This window comes from Carcharodon carcharias, chromosome 21 (assembly GCF_017639515.1).
Source record: "Carcharodon carcharias isolate sCarCar2 chromosome 21, sCarCar2.pri, whole genome shotgun sequence".
In the NCBI taxonomy this organism is placed as follows: domain Eukaryota; kingdom Metazoa; phylum Chordata; class Chondrichthyes; order Lamniformes; family Lamnidae; genus Carcharodon; species Carcharodon carcharias.
Window position 1 is genome coordinate 39,263,277 of NC_054487.1, and position 23,080 is coordinate 39,286,356.

General features: G+C 41.9%; 1 protein-coding gene across 1 annotated transcript in view; it reads left to right on the plus strand.

Moving 5' to 3' along the window:
• The window catches only part of LOC121293201 (ADP-ribosylation factor-like protein 8B-A), a 103,948-nt gene that overhangs the window by 16,307 nt on the left and 64,561 nt on the right, over positions 1-23,080 (plus strand). Inside the window, exons 2-4 of the mRNA XM_041216017.1 lie at positions 4,845-4,925; positions 18,158-18,231; positions 18,415-18,508. Of these exons, the coding sequence (XP_041071951.1) occupies positions 4,845-4,925; positions 18,158-18,231; positions 18,415-18,508 (249 nt within the window). The remainder of the gene's footprint in view (positions 1-4,844; positions 4,926-18,157; positions 18,232-18,414; positions 18,509-23,080) is intronic.

Below are 23,080 nucleotides of genomic sequence, written 5' to 3' on the forward strand. Positions count from 1 at the left end.
TTTACAGTGCCTCAGTGCAAACTTCACCTTGGCAAAACTGGCGGGCCCAGCACATCCTGGGTGCATGTTTCTGATTACATCCTCAGTGGAGACTCCAAGCCAAAGGCAGTTTTTACTGTAGATTAGTTTGCTGATTCCTACATGGACGAACAATAGGATCACTCAGCTTCAGACCTCATTACATCCTTGGTCCAAGCAAGGACAAAAGAACAGAGGTAAGGTAAGAGTGACTGCAGTTGACATCAAGGCAGCATTTCACTGAGTGTGATATCAATGAGCCCTAGCAAAATTAAAGTCAAAGCAAATCAGGAGAAGATCCTTCACTGACTAGCGTTGTACCTGGGGATGTTTGATGCTCCCACAATGTTCAGTGTTACTTTGAGCTCCTCTGATAATGAAGCAGACCATGTCCACATTCAGCAAGACTTGAGCTGATAAGCCCATGTGCCACACACATGCCTGGCAATGACTATCTCCAACAAGAGAATTTAGCCACCTCCTTTGAGATTCAATTGTGTTACCGTTGCTGAATCCTCCACCATCAATATCCTAGGGTCACTATTGACCTCCATTTTAACCAGACCAGCCATATAAATAATGTAGTTACAAGAGCAGATCAGAGGCTGGGAATTGTGGCAAGTAACTCACCTCCTGACTCCTCAAACTTCTCCACAAGGCACAAGTCAGGAGTGTGATGGAATATTCATCGCTTGCCTGGATGAGTGCAGTTTCAGCAACAGTCAAGAAGCTCGACACTATCCTGGACAAAGCAGCCCACTTGATCGGCACCTCATCCTTCACCATTTGCTCCCTCCACTATTGGCCCTACATGGTTGCAGCATGTATCATCTACACTGCACTGCAGCAACTTGCCGAGGTTTATTCTACAGTACTTTTCAATCCCACTGCCTCTACCATGTAGGGCAAGGGCAGCAGGCACATGGGAACATCACCTTTGCAATTTTCCCTCCAAGTCACACAACATCCTGACTTGGAAATATATCACCTTTCCTTTATTATCACTGGGACTTCCTCTCTAACAAAGATTGCAGCAGTACAAGAAGGCAGCTCACCACTACCTTGTTGGGGCAATCAGGGATGGGTAATAAATACTGGCCTTGTCAGTGACACTCACATCCCATGAAAGAATTGAAAAAACAATCTGTGTACAGGTCGAGTATCCATTATCCGAAACCCTTGGGACCAATTGCATTTCGATTTCAGATCATCTCAGTTTTTGGATACTGCATGTAAACTTAACATTACAATAGCCTAAGCCTAGGATAGCTATATTCTAAAGTAAATACAATAGTTAGAAAAGTAAGATGTGTCACTAAGTGATAAATACAGGGTGCCTGTAATAATTTTCTTTTTGACATGTTCACCACAAAAAATTGCAAGGTTAACAGTGCAGGCAAACAACTAGACTTCCCGTGCTAAAGGTCGATGAGGTTCAAAAAAAAATGTGGTTTTTGGATATGTTCGGTTTTTGGATTTACTGATGAAGGATACTTGACCTGTAGTGCAAACGTTCCTATCTACATTGAAATATGCTGGAAGAAGCATGTAATGTGGATGCAGTCCAACAAGCCACTTTTAACCTTCAATCATTTTACATGAATGGTGAACAGCCTTCAGGAACAGTGCAATTTCTTACTCTAGTTCTTTGGAGAAAAGCACGAGGTTTCCTCGTGTTTGATAAGCAGATCTATTTTATACTTGGTTTACAGCACTTGTACAAGCTAAAATTTGTTTGTATCAGACTAGTATCAACATGAAAGACCGAGAGGAATCACCTAAATGCCCTTGGTGCCTGGCAGGGGTTGTTGATCCTTTTGTTTGAGGCCTCCCTCCTGTGTAATAAAAATTCCATGGAACCCCCATCGACAACAAGGCTTTTCCTGTACAAAAAATTGTTATACATTTAAATATATATAATTAGTAACTTCCAAGCTCCCCAGCATCGAATTGGGTAAGGTACCCCATAGGTGCGTTGGGGAATCCCTCTTGGAACTTCACAAGTAAAGTTTGCATGCCCCCATGCACCCCCACCTGAGGTTTGACGCCACCCCCCCCACCACACCTCCCACACCCCCCCGACCTCTGATCTTCCCCCATACTCTGATCCGCCCCACCTGACAAATCTTATCCACTTACCTTAGACATTTACCTTCTCCCTGGTCTGTCAATTTCAATGGGGCCTTTAAACTTACTTGATTTACAGCTGCTAGTGCAGTAAAAATGGGGCATGTCCTTCTTCAGTCCAACTCTGCTGGACTGTGATGCTTGGCCTCAAGGTCAGCTGCACTCCTTGGATCTTGCCCAGCCTGAGTCAGGAGGTCAGGTGAGACAGGCATGGAAACAATTTAGTGTAAGCAATTGAGCATGGAGTGGCAATCTGACACTGATTGCCATTCTGTGGAAGTTACAGCCCAATATTTTTGTTTCAGTCAGTGTGAAACAAAATAAAACCAACATCTTCAGTGTTTGATAATACAATGCTACCATCCACAACTAGTTCAAAATAAACCTGCTGGATCAGAGAACCCACTGGAAAGCGACCCTCGCATGCACGTCTGATTGCAAAGGTTTTTCTGGCAATACCTGCACTGCCCAAGACCTTGCTGCCTTGTCCTTGGGACAGGACATGAAGGGTTCTTGGAAGCTCCATTGTGGCCAATGTTTAACATATCCCAGACAGCCAATCAACAACAGCACTTGCCAGGTGCTCAACTGCTCCCAACACTGGTATCACCTCTCAAAATGTCACATGTTCTGATTGGACAAAGTTACTGTCTATTCAAATAGAAAGTTGGAGCCTTCAGTTGTTCTCCTTTTCTATATAGACTTGGTTTTATTTTCTGCACCTGACCAGTTTATGATTAAAAACGATTTGGTGTCATTTTAATTTCGAAATAAGTTTAATTTTACTTGAACCCTCCAGGGTGTGTCACTTTTAATCCTCTCCACAGCCAGTCACAGCATGAAGGATGCTGTCAGTGCTTTTGGTGTTGTCCTTACCACTGCTGCTCCTCCTCACCAATAACTGACAGAAAAGCTGGGGAGAGCGCAGGTGGCCAAATAGTGAGTGGGTGAGGCAAGGGAGATGCAGAGAAGGCAAGTTGACCCCCCAGCTGTGTGGCTCAGCATTAGTAGCGCACTGCGGATACAGGTCCAGGCTAAGTTGGCATTGCTGTTGTGGGGGAGGAGGCAGTTTGAATCCAATGAGTGGAGACTTTGCAAACAAGGCAGGGATGGTGCCAGAGCCAGCTTTTTTTTTTCTCTTCCGCCCCCAATCTTTAGTGGAACCCTTGAAACCTTGCAGACCTCTCAGGGGTCGTACACATCCCCACCACACCCCCCTCTGCCCCAGTTATGAACCCCGCTCTCTCTCAAAATGATGCCAGATTTTTGCCCTCATCCCAAAGAACATGTGCATTTTGCAGTGGGAAGGAGGGGGCACAGGTTCACTCGATACTAATCGGAGAGAAACTCTGCCTGAACTTTCACCCACCTTGTCCATACTTCCTGTGTTCCCAAAGAGGCAAATCCAATTGCTCTGCTCAGGTTTCTGTCCCATCTAAGGTTAGCTAAACTCAAACACATTGAAATTGGAATTTGTTTAGTTATAGGGTCATTTATGGCACAGAAGGCGCAATTGGCATTTATGGGACATTTGGCCCATTGAGTCTATGCCATCTCTCAGTAGAGCAATCCAGTCAGTTCCATTCTTCTGCTTGATCCTATGGTCCTGCAAGATTAGTTCCTCCAAATCCCCATCTACTTTTCTTTAGAAATCAATGATTGTCTCCATTTCTACCACCCTTCTCAACAGCGGGTTCCAGGCCTTTATCACTCAACTGTGTTTTTAAAAAAAGGGTTTGTTCTCACATGCCTCCCCGCCACTCCGCACCCCCACCGCATCACTTGCCTAAAACATTAAATCTCTACCCCCTAGCTCTTGTACCATGATCTGTATGATGGGAAAGCCACGTGTGTGTGCACCTACTCACCATGTTTGCATGGCTGAAATATGTTCACATGTACTGACAGCAGAATTGTGTCCCTGATTTCGCTGAAAACAAGTTTTCATGTCACAATTTCTTTGCAACTGAAGACATCTTGTACATGAAAGCTAGAACTCGTTTCTCTGGAATCCTTCAAAGGTAAGAGCAGGAGAAGTCCATTTGGCTTATCATATCTGTGCTATTGCTTGCACCATATTGGAGCTATTTAATCGAATCTAATGACATTAAAGGATATGGAGATAATGTGGGAAAGTGGTGTTGAGCTAGATGATCAGCCATGATCTAACGAGTGGCGGAGCGGGCTCGATGGGTCGAATGCCTGCTGCTCCTATGTTTCTTCCTTCCTATGTCCTGCTTTATCCTCGTACCATTTTAATACTTTTCAAAGTGTTCGTCTAATTTTCTCTTCAGTACTCTGATTGACTCAACTTCATTCTGTATTCAAGTAATCCTTTGAATAAAATTCTTTTGACTGTTTCTTGACTCTTTTTTTAATGCACTTTTGTTTGCATGACTGTGAGAGTGATTTTAGTTGTGGATCAGTGAAATAATCATTTATGTCTCTTTGTGCTTGCCTGCTCTGGTTGTGCTTGATGCTGGCACGACATGCCTGAAATGGGAGATGTTCCATTTCCTGACACGAATATCTCCCACCCTGATGTGCACAAAAATTCATAGTTTTTAAAACAAATCTAGCTGAAGACAGAATAAATATCTATTATTTTTATTATAGCTAAAAGAAATTTTCATACTTCTGATGATTTTACCTTAATTTGGTTCTGAACATTGAGCCGGTATTCTTGTTTTATTGTACAGTCTGGTCAATTCACTGAAGATATGATTCCAACTGTGGGATTCAACATGAGGAAACTAACAAAAGGAAATGTCACGATTAAGGTAAGTTGGCAGAATACATTGCTGCATCTCAATATTTCAGTTTTTGCAAGAAAATTAATATTTTTTTTAATACACTGTAATAACTTAACGGTCTATCTTTTCTGTAAATGGTTTACTAAGAAACCCCATTTTAACAAGTGAAATCTATTCACTCTCTTGCAGGCCCTATATGCAAAAGAATTTGGGTGCACTCAGTCAGTCATGTCTATAATAGGATGTACTGAGATGACAATTTTGTGTCTCCATGGGATAAACATTCTGAAAATATCAGCTTATTGAAGACCCAGTACATGTAAAACATTCTTTATCCTGTGTTCATTTGGGTTCTGGAAGCTCGTGTGACTCTTTTTCTTTGGCTTATGATGGCTTATTTTTGTGCATCTATTTTATAATTTCAGCCCCTTTCAATTGCAACTCTTTGATATGTTAGGAATTGGTTGAGCATGAGCAACATATTTACTTTGTTGTTTATAGTGCAGTTATGCTCTGGTGTGATGAGACACGTCTTGGTGTACAGACTGTTTAAGTAATTGCCTCGTGATACCAGTGAAAGTGGAACTGGATTATCTGGTGAGATGTCTAATCCAGTTGTGATTAGATCAGTGGCATCGGAAGTGAGCTGTGTGCAGCCACATGAGTTTTGTAAAGCCAAGTCTAACAGCTGGATGACTGTACAATTGAAAGCCATCTGTTTTAGGAAGATTAGTTTGCCTGAAATTTGAGAAAATTGCTGTAACAGAACTGCTTTGGAAGAACACGTTATCAATTGGAAAAGTATCTGAGCATTATAACTAATTAGTTTTGAATGGTGTAAAGATGAGAATGCTCATCTTTCAATGCTAAATTCTAAGGATGAGTATACTTGCAAAAACAGAACAAATTGAAGGATGAAAGGTTTTTTTTGTGCAGCAATCATACTACATCTCTTAACACCAACTCACTCTGTCTCACAGCCTCAAAATCATGGAACATCATCAGTTTTCTTTTCCACTTGCAATCTACAGATTGTTAAAGCCCGTTTCATCACTTGTCACTGCTCCTTGATTTACCTGGTGTTCTTCCCTACTCTTTTCAGCCCTGGTGTTGTCCTGCATTACAGTCCATAAACCTTCACTAAGGTTTCTCAATCTTTAATATCAGGCTTAAAAATGAAATGTATAACTATGGCATTGGTATGAAATGGTGGTAGTAACTCATGGCAGTCAGTTCAGTCAGCCAGAGAGGGGAAGCCACACTATAGTGAATTTGAGTAAAGTGTCCCAGGTGGCTCGTGAGTTGTGAATTGGTCACTCTGATACAGGTGCAAGGAGCAAAAAACATAGCAGTGACTAATGCAGAAAAGTCAGTTATTGATAGCTGAGAAGGATATCTGAAAATCACATTCAAAAACATCAAACAAGATAATAAGATAAGTAGAAAGAAAGATCTGCAACTGAGAGGGAGTAAAACCACCTTTTAGATCTGAATAAATATCAGTTGGATAGAAATACTAGGGCTAGGAAATATAAGTTAACTTCACAATAAATGGAGAATGAGCTCTATTTTCAATCAGGTTGACTTGGAAGTTTAAGTTTTGTACATGTTAGTGAATTAGATGCCTGCAGGACAATTGTACCAGGTAAGCTGTATCTCTTCCACTGAGAAAACAGGTAATACTAGTTTTATCTTTTTTAAAGGGCAGTGCATGAGGAGTAGAAAATAGTGAGCTTTATCCTGATCATTTTGAGAAGAAATAGGAGCAACATTTGAATTGAATAATTCCAGCCTTTGCTATCGTGAGTGGGTAAAATGTTGACATTTTATTCGCGCCTATAATTAGTCAAATAAACAGCAGACAGTGCAATATTAGAAGCCATCAATCTTACTTTACAATCTTATTAAAGTGTCTGAGGAGTTAACTATCTACAGGGTTGAACAGTAGCTCAGCAATAAGTAAACAGGAAACAGTGATGAAAACTGGGTCAGCAATACAAAGCCAACTCTGACCACTTCCTTGTATTCCTCTCCACTTCCCCCCTTCCACTTTCTTCTGTGTCCGTACTGTTATGATCCCCATGTGGGAATTGTAAACCAAAATAACCAAGTTTACGGAATGACTTCCAAATGAAGAAATTCCCAACAAGATTCCACTTTTTGTAGCTTTTACTTTAACATGACTTGGAACCGATACAATTTAAGCATGAATTAACAAGCAAACACTACTTCAAATAAAAAGGTAAATTTCTCTTTAAATAATCGATGCAACAAAGATACCTCTCACATAACCACACACATTCCCCTTCAACATGTATGGTATTACGTAGTTACTCAGTTCCACAATGTGCTGTTCTTTACTCGTGCAGGTTAGGTCAGGAGTCCTATTCGACAACAGCTTTCACTCCAAGTTTCACAGGTACCATTATCATCAGCAAGGCACCTCCATGAATCCTCTCTCCCTCAGGTCACAACAGCTATGATGATGCCAAATTCTTTTTCAACCAACCAATCAATAATACCGGTTCACGGTTTGGCCACTTCTGGGAAAACACCCAGCTCTTTAGCATCTCCAAGCTATTCACACAGCTTTCCAGGTTATAGACCTTTTTAGCCCGCTCATACAGTACCTCTGAGAACTCCTGCCTTCATTTCTGCCAAACGGAAAAACTGGCCTCTTCCTGAGAGAAAGAGTTGCTGCTTCTCCTCACAAGAATTCTGTGTTCTGTTTTCTCATTATGTCCGTACCTATGTGCTGATTACCTTCACTCTCCAGCTCCTCTGCTTGTAGCTCTATTTTGTGTTTGCAAGTCAAACGGCTTCTTTCTTAACTTCCTTCCTGTTGATACTGCTTCTAGTGCAAGAGTCAACAGATCACATGGGCCAAGATTTTTATTATCCAAGAAAATTCCAATTGATTCCCTTGCAATTGATGCAAACTCTTAAGTCATTTTCAAACATTCTTAAAAACAATTACAGATTCCACAGACCTTTTAAAGAAATTACACATTTTCCTTACTACTTATGGGTCAAACGATGACACCGCACCTGGATAAAACCCTTGCCCAAGTCACTTGCAATTGCAATTTCAGATTGCCATCTGTCTCTGACTCTACATTCATCATGACATGTATGTAACCACCAATCTGTCCAATCAGACCCTCTTGTCCACTTTTTTTCTCTTGCCCCCATTAAATCCATTACTCTCTCACCCTAGTCGTTCCCCATGGAATGGACTCCGTTTCTGCTCTCTTAAGTCTAAGGGAGGCAGACTTGAATGTCTGTATCAGATAACCGATTTAACCATCCACCACAAAATCTGGTTGGACCACATTGAGCACTGTTGAGCCTGACTACCCAAATTGTTCACTATTCATTAATCATCCAAGAATGCTAGCTTCTTCACCACAAACCGTCTTCTTAAACCACTCTCTACCTCCTCCAGCCGCACCTCCAATAACAAGTGCGAGGGGATCATGAAGTTTTTTGTCATAAAGACTGAGACTTGAGTTCAGCTACCTCTGTTGCTTCCACCACTTCACCTGGCCAACCAGACCATCCTTCTCCTAATGTTCCTAGCTGCCCTAGCCCAGAACTTAGCCCAGGTTCTATCCCATCTCCCATCGTACCCAGGAGACCCACCTCTTGCATCCTCAATCCTATTGCCACCAAACTGCTGACCACCCAACTTCCCTTTCTAGCGTCTATTTTAGCTGAAGTTGCTTATGGTACCCCCTCCCAGTCAAATCTACCGGCTCACCCCTCTCCTTAAACAACCTTTGATCCCTCTCTTCTTGCAAACTGTTACCCCATGCCCAACCCCCTTTTCCTCCAAAGTCCTCAAGTGTGTCATAACCTTGCAAATTTGTGCCCATATTTCTGGCAATTCTATGTTCTATTCCCTTATTAGATTTCCTCCCCCAATCACTACCAAAGCGGCCCTTATCAAAATCGCAAATTACATTTTTGTCACTGACCATGATAAACTGTCCCTCCCTCATTTTTCTTGATCTGTCTGCAGCCTTCATATCCTTCTCCTCAAAGATTCTACTTTATCCAGCTAGGTGGGTCTGACTTTCCTGGTTCCATTCATGTCTATTGAATAGCAGCCACAGAATTGCATCCCTTTCCGTTCCCACACTTTTGCCTTTGCTACTTTCAAGGATCGAGCCTTGGCCCCTTTCTACATAATGCCCCTCGGCAATATCATCTGAAAACACACCAGGTTCCACTTGTAAAGTGATGGCACTTGGCGCGACTTCATCAAAATTTCTCTTGACTCCTCCAGACTGCCTCTGATTCAGCCAAACTTGCCTAATATCCTGTACTGGTTGAGCAGAAATTTCCTCCAGCTAAATATTGGGAAAATTGATTTCATTGTCTTTGGTTGCTGTGGCAATCTCTGTTTTATTCCAGAAAGCCAGTTGGTGAAGAACATAGTTAGAGACAATGTTTACACACTTTTAAGCATTTATTTACACTGTTACACTTTAGAAGCAAACACCTCCTACACCACCAACTACCACAGTTGCAGTCTGTGTCTTTTAGTGAATCCCCAGTTAAAGTCCACCACCATGCCTACAATTTGAACATCATAAATACACTATTAACACTCTGTTCCTTAACCATTCACTCCATTACACTCCCTGGAAACTGGCTAAAACTGAGCCAGAGAGTTTACAATCTTAGTGCCATGTTTGACCCCAAGATAAGCTTCCGACTACATCCGCCCAGTCGCTAAGACTGTCTGCTTCCGCCTTTGTAATGGTGCCTAATTCAGCTCCTCCCTCAGATCATCTGCTGCTGAAACCCTGCTCCATACCTGTCATTACCTCTAGACTTGATCATTCCAATGCTGTCTTGGCTGGCCTCCCATCTTCCACCCTATATAAAGATGTGGTCATCCAAATCTCTGCTACTTGCACAAAGTCCCATTCACCCATCATCCCTCAGTTTGCTGACTTATGTTGGCTTATGGTCCAGCAACTCTTCAATTTAAAATTTTCATCCTTGATTTCAAAACCCTCCATGAACTCACCTTTCCCTACCCCTGTAACCTCCTCCAGCTCTACGATCCTTGGAGATCTCTGCACTTCTCCAACTCTAGCCTCTGGGTTATCCCCAACTTTAAGAGTTCCACGATTGGCGTTCATGCTTTCATTGCCTTAGCCCCTAAGCTTTGGACTTCCCTCCCTAAACCTCTCTGCTTTTCTACCTCTCTCTGCATTTTTAAGATGCTACTTAAAAGTTTTATTGATTGAAGCTTTTCATCATCTGCCCTGATTGCTCCTGTCAAATCTTGATTGATAACACACCTGAGTCCTTGGGACATTTTGCTATGTTAAAAGTGCTATATAAATGCAAATTGTTAATGCAGAATGGTAATAAAGGTATGTTAGCGCTGAATAGTGAAATCCTGCAATGGTCTGTTGAGAGTTTTTTTGTGTTTGTCATCCCTAAGCTATAAGGTGGAAGGTACCTTGTAATTTATATGTATCTTTTTTAATGTCACAAATAGGTTCCTGTACACAGTGTTGCATGTTTTTTCTATGTGGAGAGGTTACAAGCTTAAGTTGAAATGATCAGAATTTAATGTTCAATTCTGATGATGGGCAAGGCATTTCAATACATGTGGGGAGGAGGCAAACCCTATTGCTGTTCTGGAGAGAATGCTATTGTTCCAGATACAGAAAATGATCCACATTCTCCAGGATCTTGCTGTTGACTTAATCGACAGGAGAAGGTATTGTGCTATGGGTTCTGGTTGGAAGAGGACTTTAGTTTTCCAGGTATTTAGTCAAGCAACTATTTTTCCATATGCTTTGGAGATGTCGTTGACACTGACTGGAATGGCCCCATTGGCGTCAGACAACATGGCGGGCAGGGACAATATGGCGAGACAGCCAAAAATCAGTTTCACGCTGTCTGTTTGTGACGGTTCGCTCAGCCTGTTGATGGTGGGTTGTGATTCCTGCTGCCACACGTCAGGAACCTAATTTCAGTGCTTTAACATCTCATTATAAGCCTTGCTCATCAGAATCATCCCCCCCTCGCTGGATCATCCGAGCACGTTGGTGTGATTACATGCGGACGTGTTTCACAGCTGTACATAAGTGACGCACACCTGGTGACCTGCCAGGTCCTTTGGGACTTTGAGGTTTGTTTGCCTACCTTGCTTCGGGCAACACTTACTGTCATCAGTGCCAGGCTTCACAGACAGCACCACATCACTTTCAGGGAGCTGACAGGCAGATCTCTAACTACCAGACCAGCCATAAGGCGGGGTGGCTTTTCAATGGCTGTAGGACTAGGGCTTCCTTGGGGAAGGGGGGATGTGGCCTCAGGCAAGGGAAGAGGCTGCAGGGTGAGGGCTGTACTGGGGAAGGGAGGTATCCCAGGATGTGTGTGGGGGTATACGTTGACCTGTGCAAGTGGCCTCAAGATGGTGAGGGCTGAGGAGGCAGTCTCCAGATGGAGATATGAGGGTGTGTCTGAGAAAGTGAGTGGTGATTGTGAGTCTGTGAATCTAGAGTGATAAGATGGTTGCCTTACCCTGGCGGCACGGGTGAGATTATTCATCCGTTTACTGCACTGGATGGCTGGCACCTTTTGTGCAGCATTGGCACTGAGATGGAGTGGGTGAGACTGCTGGGCCTCCTGTGGCCAGAGCAGGGGTAGAGGACATTGTGATGGGTCTTCACGGTGTCCAGAAGGTGTCCCAGGGATGTGTCACTAAAACGGGGGTGGGGGGGTGGGGACTGCACTTTTCTTGGGCTTTTGGGGCCATGTCTTCACCGGATTAGTCCTGGGCTGCAAGCATTGAGAACTGTGCACATCGCAGCCATTTAAATCTGGCACCCTGTGTGAGCAAGCGGCAAGGTAATGGTGTGGCGGGCAAATCAAAGGCCCCCTGCCAGTGAGACAGCATATTCCTGTGGCTGCATAATTAATGAGGCAGGAATGGGATGATACAGTGCGAAAACCCGCCATTGCAGCCGGTGGGTAAAACGATGTTTTTCCTGTCTGCTACCGCACTTTGTGCAAATTTGGGGCGATTCGGCCCAATGACTGAGAGCTCAGCTTTTGAGTGAGCGCACACACAAGTATCACCTGTATGCTGAAGCTCAGTGACTGAGGCTTGAGTGGTTTTGGATTAGGACTGAAGGTGTGGGTTGAACAGTTTCCCGTCTGTCCTATAGATTATCATCACGCCTGTGGGTAATTTGCTGGAGGTGAGGTGCAGTATTGCTGTGAGGGAAATGGAGAAGAGGGTTGGTGCAAAAAGCAACCTGGAAGAAGTTAAACCTTCCCACTGACTCGTGAGCCACCCTGGCTTGTAACTAATCAAAATGGAGATGGTTCATTTGCGAAGGCCACAATTGCACCGAGAGATTTCATCAGGAACATGCAGAAACAAAGTCAAGGCTTTGGAGAAAGTGCACAAACCTCCAAAGAAGTCATCTATCCAACCCCTGCCCCATATGTGGCAGAGTCTGCGGATCACACATTGGACTTGTCAGCCATCTTAGAACCTGCCGAACTGGAGTGGAAACAAGTCATTCTCAATCCCAAGGGACTACCTAAGAAGAAGATTGTCCCAGGAAGATTTCCTATGCAATGGATTGTTTATGTAATTCCATACATGCCAATTGTGGCATTTTAGACTCCAGTGATCCCTAGCTGTGGCTTACCCCTGGCGCTGTGCTCCAGTCTTGCCTACTGCTGCTCTAGGGGTGTAAATGTCACAGCTTTGTGGACAGGAATGCGACACCCTTCCCTGTGAAATCAGCAATTTGCACCCACAGTGTAATGATGTTTATTCCTTGGAGTCACAGTGAGTAGGGACAGGGCAGATAAGGAGTGTTATTGAACATGGAGAGGATTACTTGCCTGAAATGGAGCTTAGAAGGTGATAAGTGCCTGTTTTAATTGAGGAGAATAGAAAGAAAGGTAGAAGTATGAATTGGGAGAGAAGAGAGAAAAGTATGAATCATGGGCAGAGGAGGGGGAAATAATACCAGCACGAATGAAAGCATGAGGGGAAGAAACGTGGCACTTTTAATTGAGAAGAGTACCTTGATGAACGGGGGCAGAAGGAAATAGCCAAAGGCCAGGATTTTCTAGCTCTATCGTGGATGGGACCCACCGGGGGCGAGGCGGTGCCCCAGCCAGAAGTCCATTGACTTGTAGCAGGACAGGAAGATCCCGGCGGCGGGCAAGTATGGAAAATCCCCCCCAAAATGTCTTTGTGTTACTGATGTCCATATCCACCACTTTAAAATTGACCTAATGGAGAATGGGTGACAATTTCACTGCTAGAAATGAGAAATCCCACAATTTCCTGATGTGCAAGTGATAATGAGCGTTCATTGAGGTTAAGCTATAGCTAGCACATGCCCTGCTCTGTTTTCAGCATGACTGCATAGCGTAGGTCTTCAAGAGTGCTTTTGGTTTTCTTTGTGAACACGTCGGGTTTTTGGAACTGGTAATCAGCTCGGCCTGAGTGTAAATCCATATGCTTCACTGGTGACATTCATTAGGAATTTTTTTTTTGTGTGGCACTGCCTTTAAACTATATTCAGGAATATATTAAAAAAGAACATGGAATGGGAAAGGTCACCCAGCTGAAGCCTGTATCTTCCAAAGATGATGTTTAAAAATCCCCCAAGTTCATGACTGCACTCCACTTTAAATCTGCTAGCGAAAAGTGCTGCAAACTGTCCCCAGTAACCTTCTGGGCCATCAAGTGGACCTAGGTCCAGCAGCATGGCCAGCTTTGTATTTATGGAGCTTTTAGTTATGCTTACCTATACTTATCAAGCAACTTTCAATCCTGTTCTTACAGATGCACCTGGGTATTTATGCAAATCAAAAAGCGCAATACATGCACTGCAGATATTGGAAATCTGAAATAATAACAGAAAATGCTGGAAAATGAAACTCAGCAAGTCACAGACAGATGCTGCCTAACCTGCTGAATCTTTTTCCAGCATTTTCTGGGGCAGTTTTTTTGGGTGGGGTAGAGTTAACCAGCATCTCAATAACTAACTTACGCTGTAAGTCTTTGCCCCGTAACTATTTATCAGTGGGGAGGGTTGTTTGGCAAGTTAACTTTGAACTGGCCAGTGTACAATAGTCAGCACAGTTCAGTGCAAAGATGAATCCTGCCAGTTGCACAGTGTGACCTTAAGACCTTTGGTATAACCTTACTCTGTTACACTGTGTCTTAGCACTGAAATAAAGAAGAAGGTGGTTGATGAGCATGAGTAGCTGCCCCTGTAGTTTGACTGCAGATGAATAAACTCATCTACGGAGTTCTAAAGATTAAAATTTACTTATAACTGTAAGCAGAGAACTAAATTATATTAAAACTGAGGGCTGTGCCATGTAAGATAAAAATGTGTAATCTTGTGACTGTGAAATTGAATCAAACAGCATTAAAGAACCAAGAGATCATTTATAGTGAGACAATTACTGTACAAATTTTCAGAATCCTTTCAGTGTTAATCTAAGAAAGCACAGAAGCTATTAAAGATGGTCAGCATAGTTTTATAATTGAGGTTTTGCTTTGTGTATCTACTGGAATTCCTTGAGGACATAAATAAATTAGTGAATAAAGGTTATCCATTATTACTTGAACTTTCAGAAGCATTCTGAGTTCCAAATGTGCATCTTTTAAAGGAGCTTAAGGCAGGTCAAATGAGCTGCATTTTTAAACTGGTTTGAAATTTAGCTTGGCAACAAAAAGAGGATGCAGCTACAAATGGAAAAGGGTCTTGGGGGAGGTGAGGGGTTGCAGTGAATGCCATTCCTTCCATGTGTTCTGGGTCCCCTGCTGTTCACACTATGCAGGTTAGAAAGAGGTTAATGACATTGGCAGTGCTGAACTCTGGCTAATGAAAAGTAGACTTCAGATCTTGGTGCATTAAATGGATGGACAAGGGAAAGGCAGATGGAACTTGCTGAGAGTAAAAAGCCAGTAAAGCACATTAGTACATGAAATTGGTTGGAGCCCATCGGCACAGGTTTCTTTAAACTGTAGCACAGTGACAAATGGTAATTTTACAATGCCTCTTTTGATTAACACAGATAAATGTGTAAATCCAGTTTTCTACTTTCTCAACCTTTTCTTACTACTTGAGAATTTGCACATTTCGACATTACATGAGAATATCAAAATTTAAATACTACTCCTTATAAGGAGTATCTAACTGGATCCATAACATATCAGTTTCTTCAGTGAATAAGCTGATTTCCTTACTAGCATGAATTTTCCTGGGCTAACAAGATCAGTATAATTCCACTTTGTCATAATCAGCAGTGTCTAATTACGTGTAATTGCTATTTAATGGAGTGAAACTTTTAATTATCAGTCAGTCTTTGATTCTGTACTATTCTGTACCCCTGCCATCTCGCCCCACTCCACCCCCCACCTCCAATCTGCCGACAGCTTGATTAAAAACAGATTATTTAGCTGGCCATTCTTTTGCGTGACTCTTATCCTTGCAGTCAATAGATTACAGTTTCCTGAAACATAGGAACCAATATTTTAAAAAATTTATTATTCATTTACGGGATATGGGCTTTGCTGGCTGGGCCAGCAGTTATTACCCATCCCTAGTTGTCCTTGGGAAGGTGAGCTGCCTTCTTGAACCGCTGCAGTCCATGTAGTGTAGGTACACCAATAGTGCTGTTAAGAAGGGAATTCCTGGATTTTGACCCAACGACAGTGAAGGAACGATGATATATTTCCAAGTCAGGATGGTGTGTGACTTGGAGGGGAACTCCCAGGTGGTGGTGTTCCCATGCATCTGCTGCCCTTGTCCTTCTAGATGGCAGTGGTTTTGAGTTTGGAAGGTGCTGTCTAAGGAGCCTTTGTTGCCAAGCTAAATATGCAATAGTGCGTCTCTTCTTTGGTTTTGTAAGGTTCAGGCCAATTCAAAAGTGAAATGGGTACTGTTTGAGTACACATCGTAATTTAAAACATTACAATTTAAGATTCTTACTTCTTTCTTAGCAAATATAGTATAGTAATTATGGTTTCAATTAGTATGCAATGTACCTTTAAGAATAATACTTGTTAAGGAAGACCACATGATCTGTAGTAACCAATAGGAGAGTAGAGTAGAGTAGCAGTCAGTGCAGAGATAGAGTTGGAGTTGACAGCGCACATGTAGTTGCTTCTGAGTATGTTGTAAATAAACTTAATGTTTCCACCCAAGAAGTGTCTGCAGATCAACTTGATCATTAATAGTACAACTTGGCCACCCTAGAACATATAGGTTAATAGTTAATATTATTGCAATATGAAGACAAATCAGTAGTGGTGTGACGTTAACATAGTTCAAGTCAGTCTGATTAAATCTCTACTTGTGTCCCATTTATGGACACCTACTTTAAGAAGAATGTAAAGCCATGGAAAAGGCAGAAAAGAGAAAATGAGAGGCAGAAAATGAGAGGCACTTAATTTTAGGGAATGAAGGTGGAAGGGATATAAGTGGGGAGTACTTTGATGGAAGTGATCATAATCCAGTTAGATTTAGGGTTGTTATGGAAAAGAACAAAGGGAGAGCCAGAATAAAAGTTCGGAACCGTGGGTAAAGGTTATCGGAGGTAGATGGGAATGTGGAATTCGAAACACAAAGAGATCAGCCAAGATCTTATTGAAAACAGAGCAGACTCAAGGGCTGAATGGCCTATTTCATATGTTTGTATATCAATAGACTAGTCGGATGGGTGGAACAGTGGCAAATGGAGATCAGTTTGGAGAAGTGTGAGATAAGGTTTGAGGAAGGTTACCAAGGTAAGGGAATACACAATAAATGTTAGGATACTGAGATGTATAGAGGGACCTTGGAGTTCATGTGCATAGATCCTTGAAGGTGTTTGGATAGGTAGATAAGGTGATCAAGAATACACATGGGCTACTTGCCTTTAGTAGTCAAGGAGCAGAATATAAGAAGTGAGAGTTTATGCTCGAACTGTATAAAACACTAATTATGCCACTTCTGCGTGCAGTTCTGGTCATCACAAGATAGGAAAGACGTAATTGTAGTAGAGAGAGTACAGAGGAGATTTACAAGCATATTGGAGAATCTTAGTTATAAGAAAAGATTGTATAGGGTAGGGTTGTTTTCCTTGGAACAGAGGATGCTGAGGGGAGACCTAATTGAAGTAGTTAAAATCATGAGGGTCTGGATTAAGTAGTAGGAAGGCCTTGTCCCCTATGTTGACGGGTTCATAATCGGGGGCATTGGTTTAATAGATAGCTGGGTAACAGGTAGGAGGATTAGAGGGGATTCAAGGGGAATCTTTTTCACCCAGAGTGTGGTGGGCATCTGAAATTCACTGCTTGAAAGGATGGTAGAGGCAGAAACCCTCATAACATTTAAAAAGTACTTTGGTATGCATGTGAATTTGCAAAGAGATGAATAGTGTGATTAGGCTGGATGCCTTCTTGTTGGCTGATAGGCTGAATGGCCTCCTTCCAAGCAATAAATTTCTATGATTCTATGATTTTTGTGAATATAACATGGGATAAGGGGCTTTAGCAATGAGAGATTCAAAAAAAGCAGTCTCTTTCACTAGAACAGAGACAATAATGAGAGGGCACACATTTAAGATTGTTACAAAATAAATGAAAGGAAAGATTAGGAGAATTTTTTTGTACACGTTTTTGAGACATGGAATACTCTACTAGAACTATTGGTGGTAGAGGAATCCAGAATAGTGAAATGGACAAATAGAGATAAAAATTAAAAGCGTGTAGGAAAAGGGCACAGAAATAGGGCTAAATCTCATTCAGAGAGCTGGTGCAGAACTTATTCTGAGAGTGTGTGCGCACTGGGAAAGTAAAAAAGATTTTATCCTTGGGTTGGCCTTAAGTTTGCTGACACCAATAAAGTCCGTCTGATAAACTCTGTCCTTACAGTTGTCTTTTGAATTGTCTGACACATGTTTTCTCTCCTTTTTGTCTCCAAATCTTTTGGTGGCCTGACTTCAGCCTTTGCTGTTCCCTGGTTTTATTGCCTTTTATAGAATACTGTGAATGATGCCACGCTTACTGTCAGAGCTGTCTTAGATAATTTCATTGTGAGGCTACCAACAGTACTATCATATAAGCTTGATGGGACTTACTGCGTGCCACAGTATGCTTTCCTCAGAGAGAAAACTGGATTAAGTTGCAGTATGTTTTGCTGTCCAGTTACAAATATCATTCGAGTGCTGCATAAATGTATGTGTGTGTCTTTTTCCTGCAGATTTGGGATATTGGTGGTCAGCCAAGATTCCGAAGTATGTGGGAACGTTACTGCAGAGGAGTCAATGCTATTGTGTAAGTTTTCAAATGATAAAATTAGATCTTTCCACTTGTTTTAATTTCACATGTCTTACTCTCCTTCTGCCCCCACCCAACCAACTCAGTTTCCTTTGTTTGAGTTTGTTTCACATTTCAACTGAACAGTTCCGTTGAGTGCACTTAAATATCATTTACCCTAATATTTGCCTTGTTTTTAAGCTACATGGTGGATGCTGCAGACTTTGAAAAGATTGAAGCTTCAAAGAATGAACTTCACAATTTATTAGACAAGCCACAGTTGCAAGGAATTCCAGTAAGTCTAAATTTTATTATCTTTGGCCCAGATTTTCACTGCAACAGAGAACCTCTCCATCTTGGTGAAAATCTTGGAAATGGCCAGAAATTCTAAGCCCCACCTTTGAACACAGCATTTCCTATTTCTCTGGGGCTGGCAGTGGAGTCGGGCTGGGCTTCGCGCGTATGCTGTTTATGGAGGCAGCTGGCCATTGAAATCACCAGCTACCTCCCCTGAAGTGGGATTTTGGTAGACCATGAATCTGAAACTCCGACTGTGTAGATTAGACCAGGTAAGAGGACGTCTGAACTTGGTGGATTCATTTGGATAGTCAGGATACTCCTTTAGATAGGTAAGGTACCCCTTTGAATATGGTTCCAGGACACCTTGGGGAGAGGTAAGGCACCCTTTGGGAGAGGTACTGCACTGTTTGGGATTGTTAAACGTAATCGTGATTGTGTGTAAAAAAAAAAAAAGTGCATAAACTCATTGAAAATGTCAAAGAACTGTCAAGCTGTCAGAGGATACTAGGTGAGTTAGCATGGAGGGACTAAGGCCGAAGTGTGGTAGTTGGGGTGCATGAGTTGGCTTAAGTTGGCATGGGGATATAAAGGGGCATAGGAATATGGGGGAAATATGGAGGGCATAGGGGGTATGAGGGGGCCATGGGGAGTGGATGGGGGGCATGGGGTAGCTTAGGTTGGAATGGATGGGGCATGGGGAGTGAGGAGAGGGGAGGGGTGATGGTTGTAGGGCTGCTTTGTGTTTTAATCTTTTTAAAAATAACTTAAAAGTGCCTTAGCACAGAGGCAGGCCACCGCACCCGGCAGCCTTGGCACTTGTTCAAGGTGGTGGGCCCGACTTCTGACCTAGCCCGCCCTCCCAGAATGAAATTCCAACCTGCGGGCAGCCATTTCCAAAGGCCGGGCTCTTGGAGCTGAGAATTCTCCTGTCTCTGCGCACCTGACCCGGCAGCGAAAATCTGCACCCTTGTATTGCATAGTGCCTACAAATTCAAACAGGAGAACTCTATTCCAAAGCTTTCTATAGCCTTGCAATTGTTTATAGAATGTGTATTTTCTATCTGTTGAACATTAAAAAAAATAAAATTTTTAATCATGTTTGCTTTTGTGCATCCATGCAACTCCCTAATTTAAAAAAAATCAAACATCACAGTCCCCATCAGTGTGTTGCTTGAGGACAGCTCTTGGGTTTTGTGTAACACTGCAGCAGAGAATTGTGGAATGTGGATTTGTCCATACAGTTCGCAACATGGTGAGATCAGCTTATCAGAAGTGCCCCCACTGACATTTTCGAAGTGGGGGCCAGGCACTTTCCCACAGGTGGAGGGCAAAACTACAATGTTAATATATTATAGTTCTGCTTTAGGAAGGCAGTTGCTCTATGGCAATTGGGGAAACATCATCTCCAACGGTATTGCCTCTTTTTGGAGAAAGAAAAGAAATGGCAAGACAACAACATTGAATTTTAGCTCTAATATCTCACAGCCAAGCTGGCCATGAATGTGGACCAGAAGCACTTGGTTCTGTTAAGAACCACAGAAAGAAAGACTTGTGTTTATGTAGTATCTTCCACAACCTCAGGATGCCCCTAAAGGGTTTTATACATGAAGAAAAAGGAGTTCCAATGCCATTTAGGCAATGTTATTAGTGCCATTATTCTAAGTAGACCAGAGATGGTTTGTTTTGTTTACAACTTGATAAGAAAGACAACAGATAATTGAAAGAGAACATGGCCTCAACTTTGGGACTGCTGTTAAGTAATAGGCATAGTTTCACAACTTCCAAAGGGCAAAATGAACGGAAGTTGCAAAGTCCAACTCTCAGACAACAGCGCCTGCTGTTTCTTTCCTTCTGCTGTTTTTTTGGAATTTGTCCCATTGATGTAAGTGAGTCAGATTCCACAGCCTCTTTCAGCAGTTAGTGAAAAGAGGGGATGAGTTTAATCCTATATCCTCCATTTTGTACAGTTATTGTTAACTCATTGGATTCACATGGTCTCTGAAGAGTTTTATTTCTTACATAATATGGTACAGTCACCAAGAATAGCCCTTTGCATGTTGGTAGGAGTGATAATGTGCATCAAAAAGTGGATTACTTACTACATTGCTAGTAATAATTGCTGAGTGAATAAGAAAAGCATTTAATGCTTTGTGGTAATTCTACACTGAAGAATTATACTTTTACATCAAATACATTTACATTATGACTATCTTGCTTTAAACTTTTGTACTTTGCTAATGTTGTTGATCAGAATTTGAGATGGCATTCTGCTTTAAAAGAATCCTTGCAAACAGTGGGCTAAAAGGTCATTAAAATAAAACTTAACGTTGACAAAAGAGTGCAGTTTTTAATTGAAATGTCTTTGAGTTAAATCATTCAGAAAGCAGGAAATTGATACTCTGAAATATGGAAGAGATGATCAGTGAGAAACCCTAGAACAACAATTCATTCACTGTTGTGAAAATCAATGCATTGAATCCAGTGCCATTCATGTTCGGCCAATAACTTTGTTTGGTTAGCACAATAAGATGATGATATTGGGCCAACATTGTTCTGTTAGAGCATCTTTTAAAAAATTATTCGTTCTCTGGATGTGTGTGTTCCTGGCAAGTATTTATTCCTTATCCCTGTCATAACTTAGCCTGGCCCTTGCACGTTTAGGTTTGACATTTTTTTTTCTGTAGCAAATTGCTGAAAGTGTGAGCTGACAGTGACAGGGCATGTAAATATGTATCTCACAGATTGAAGGATTGTGAAAGTAACAGTGCAAGGATTGCGAAGGAAGTATAAATTTGAGTGGGTGAATTCAATGCCAAATCAGATGCAGAAAGAGAAATAAAGAGAGTGAAAGAAAGGTTGGAGGAAGAAAGAAAAAATAAAGGAAAAGTTTTAAAAACTTTGCACTTTGAAAATCAACAATTAAAACCGGAAGGAATGAAACTCCATTCTTGTAATAGTTAATTTCAGTGCCAGAGAGATTGACCACACATTGCTAAAAGTGTACGTAGACATGAATGGGCAAAAACTTCCTGTAATTTGCATCCACCATGCAAATGCAGCAACTTTACACCACTTAATATATTTCATATACTGAGACAGATAGTGAGGTGCCATCTTTGTGAAGCTACTGGCGGAGTGGTGCATGTCAAATAGAAACATTTGGATTTCCATGTTCAATTGTGTGCAGCTGCCCTTGTCCGAAGTTGCTGTAGCATTTGTGCATAAATAACAATTAGTGCCATTACCCTTACTTTTAATTTGATGGCAAATTATGGCCCATTTTATAGAGTTCTGTCACAATAAATCAGTTGACTAAAATAGTTCAAACTTCCAAAGTTAGTGCACTAATATAGTAAACTACATTAAGCAGTTTATACATGCTTCAGATGTCTAAGAAAAATCTTTGGTAAAAGTCAAATAGAGACAATGGAGTCTCATTAGAGAAGTTTGTATTGAAACATTGGATGGTGCAGTTGTCTGACTATCCATTCATCCCAGCTTGGGAGGTGTGAAAATCTCCTCCCCTATTTGGAATTGTCAAAATCATTAAAGACAGTTACTGTAAAAACAGAACATGTGTTGGTTCTTTCTGAGTGTCACCAGTCTTCAGAGTTCAGTAAACTGTCCAACATAAGGGCAGTGTCGGATTCAGTGCAAGCATCTGTTTCTTGAGGCCAGTGTTTGCAGAATGAATCCCTGGATACTTTGGGCTTTTCTTTTAGTTGTCTTAATATGTAGGTGATACTGCAAAAGCAGGATTTATTGCTTATTCCTAGTTGCCCTGAGGACATTAAGAATGAACCATGTAGTGTGAAAGTCACATGTAGGGCAGACCTAAAGCATAGCAAGTTCTCCTCCTGAAGGATCTTACTCACCATGCAGCTGTGTCATACTCATGTGTTGCTCGTGCTAACCCCAAATTGCCAGATTTATTGAATTCACTTTCACCTACCATGATGGAATTTAACATTATCCGCTGGGGAGTCATTAGTTCCGTAGCCACTGCACTACCACATCATCATACGCTCTGCATCTGCTTATAGCCAGAGAATTCTAGGGCTAAGATCATAGCTAGACTGTTCAGCAATACTTTTAAAGAAAGAAAGAACTTGTGGCTATGTAGTGCCTTTCACAGACTCAAGTTGTCCAAGTTGTAACCAATTAGGCACTTTTGAAGTGTGGTCCCCTGCTGTAATGTAGGAAGCGAAGCAGCGATTTGTGCGTATCAAGGTCCCATACAGAACAATGTGGTAATGACCAGATAAGTAAGTGTAAACCTGGGAGAATGGGTCAATATTTTAGGGACTAAAGAGTCTCCAGTGTGAACGAGATGGGGTCTTATGCTGAAACGCCGGTTTAACCTGCACTTAACACGATATGCCATTTTGGTCCAGGAGTTGGAGCTTACTCTAGGAATGCATGCCTGGAGGATCATTAGGGGGCTGATTGTCATTTAAATAGCTTGGTAGCACTCATGATGGAGGCTGCCGTGTGAATAGCGCTTGACCAAACACCTTCTCGAAACAGAGACAAGCTGATTGTGAGTGAACTAGATGCCGCTGAGGAT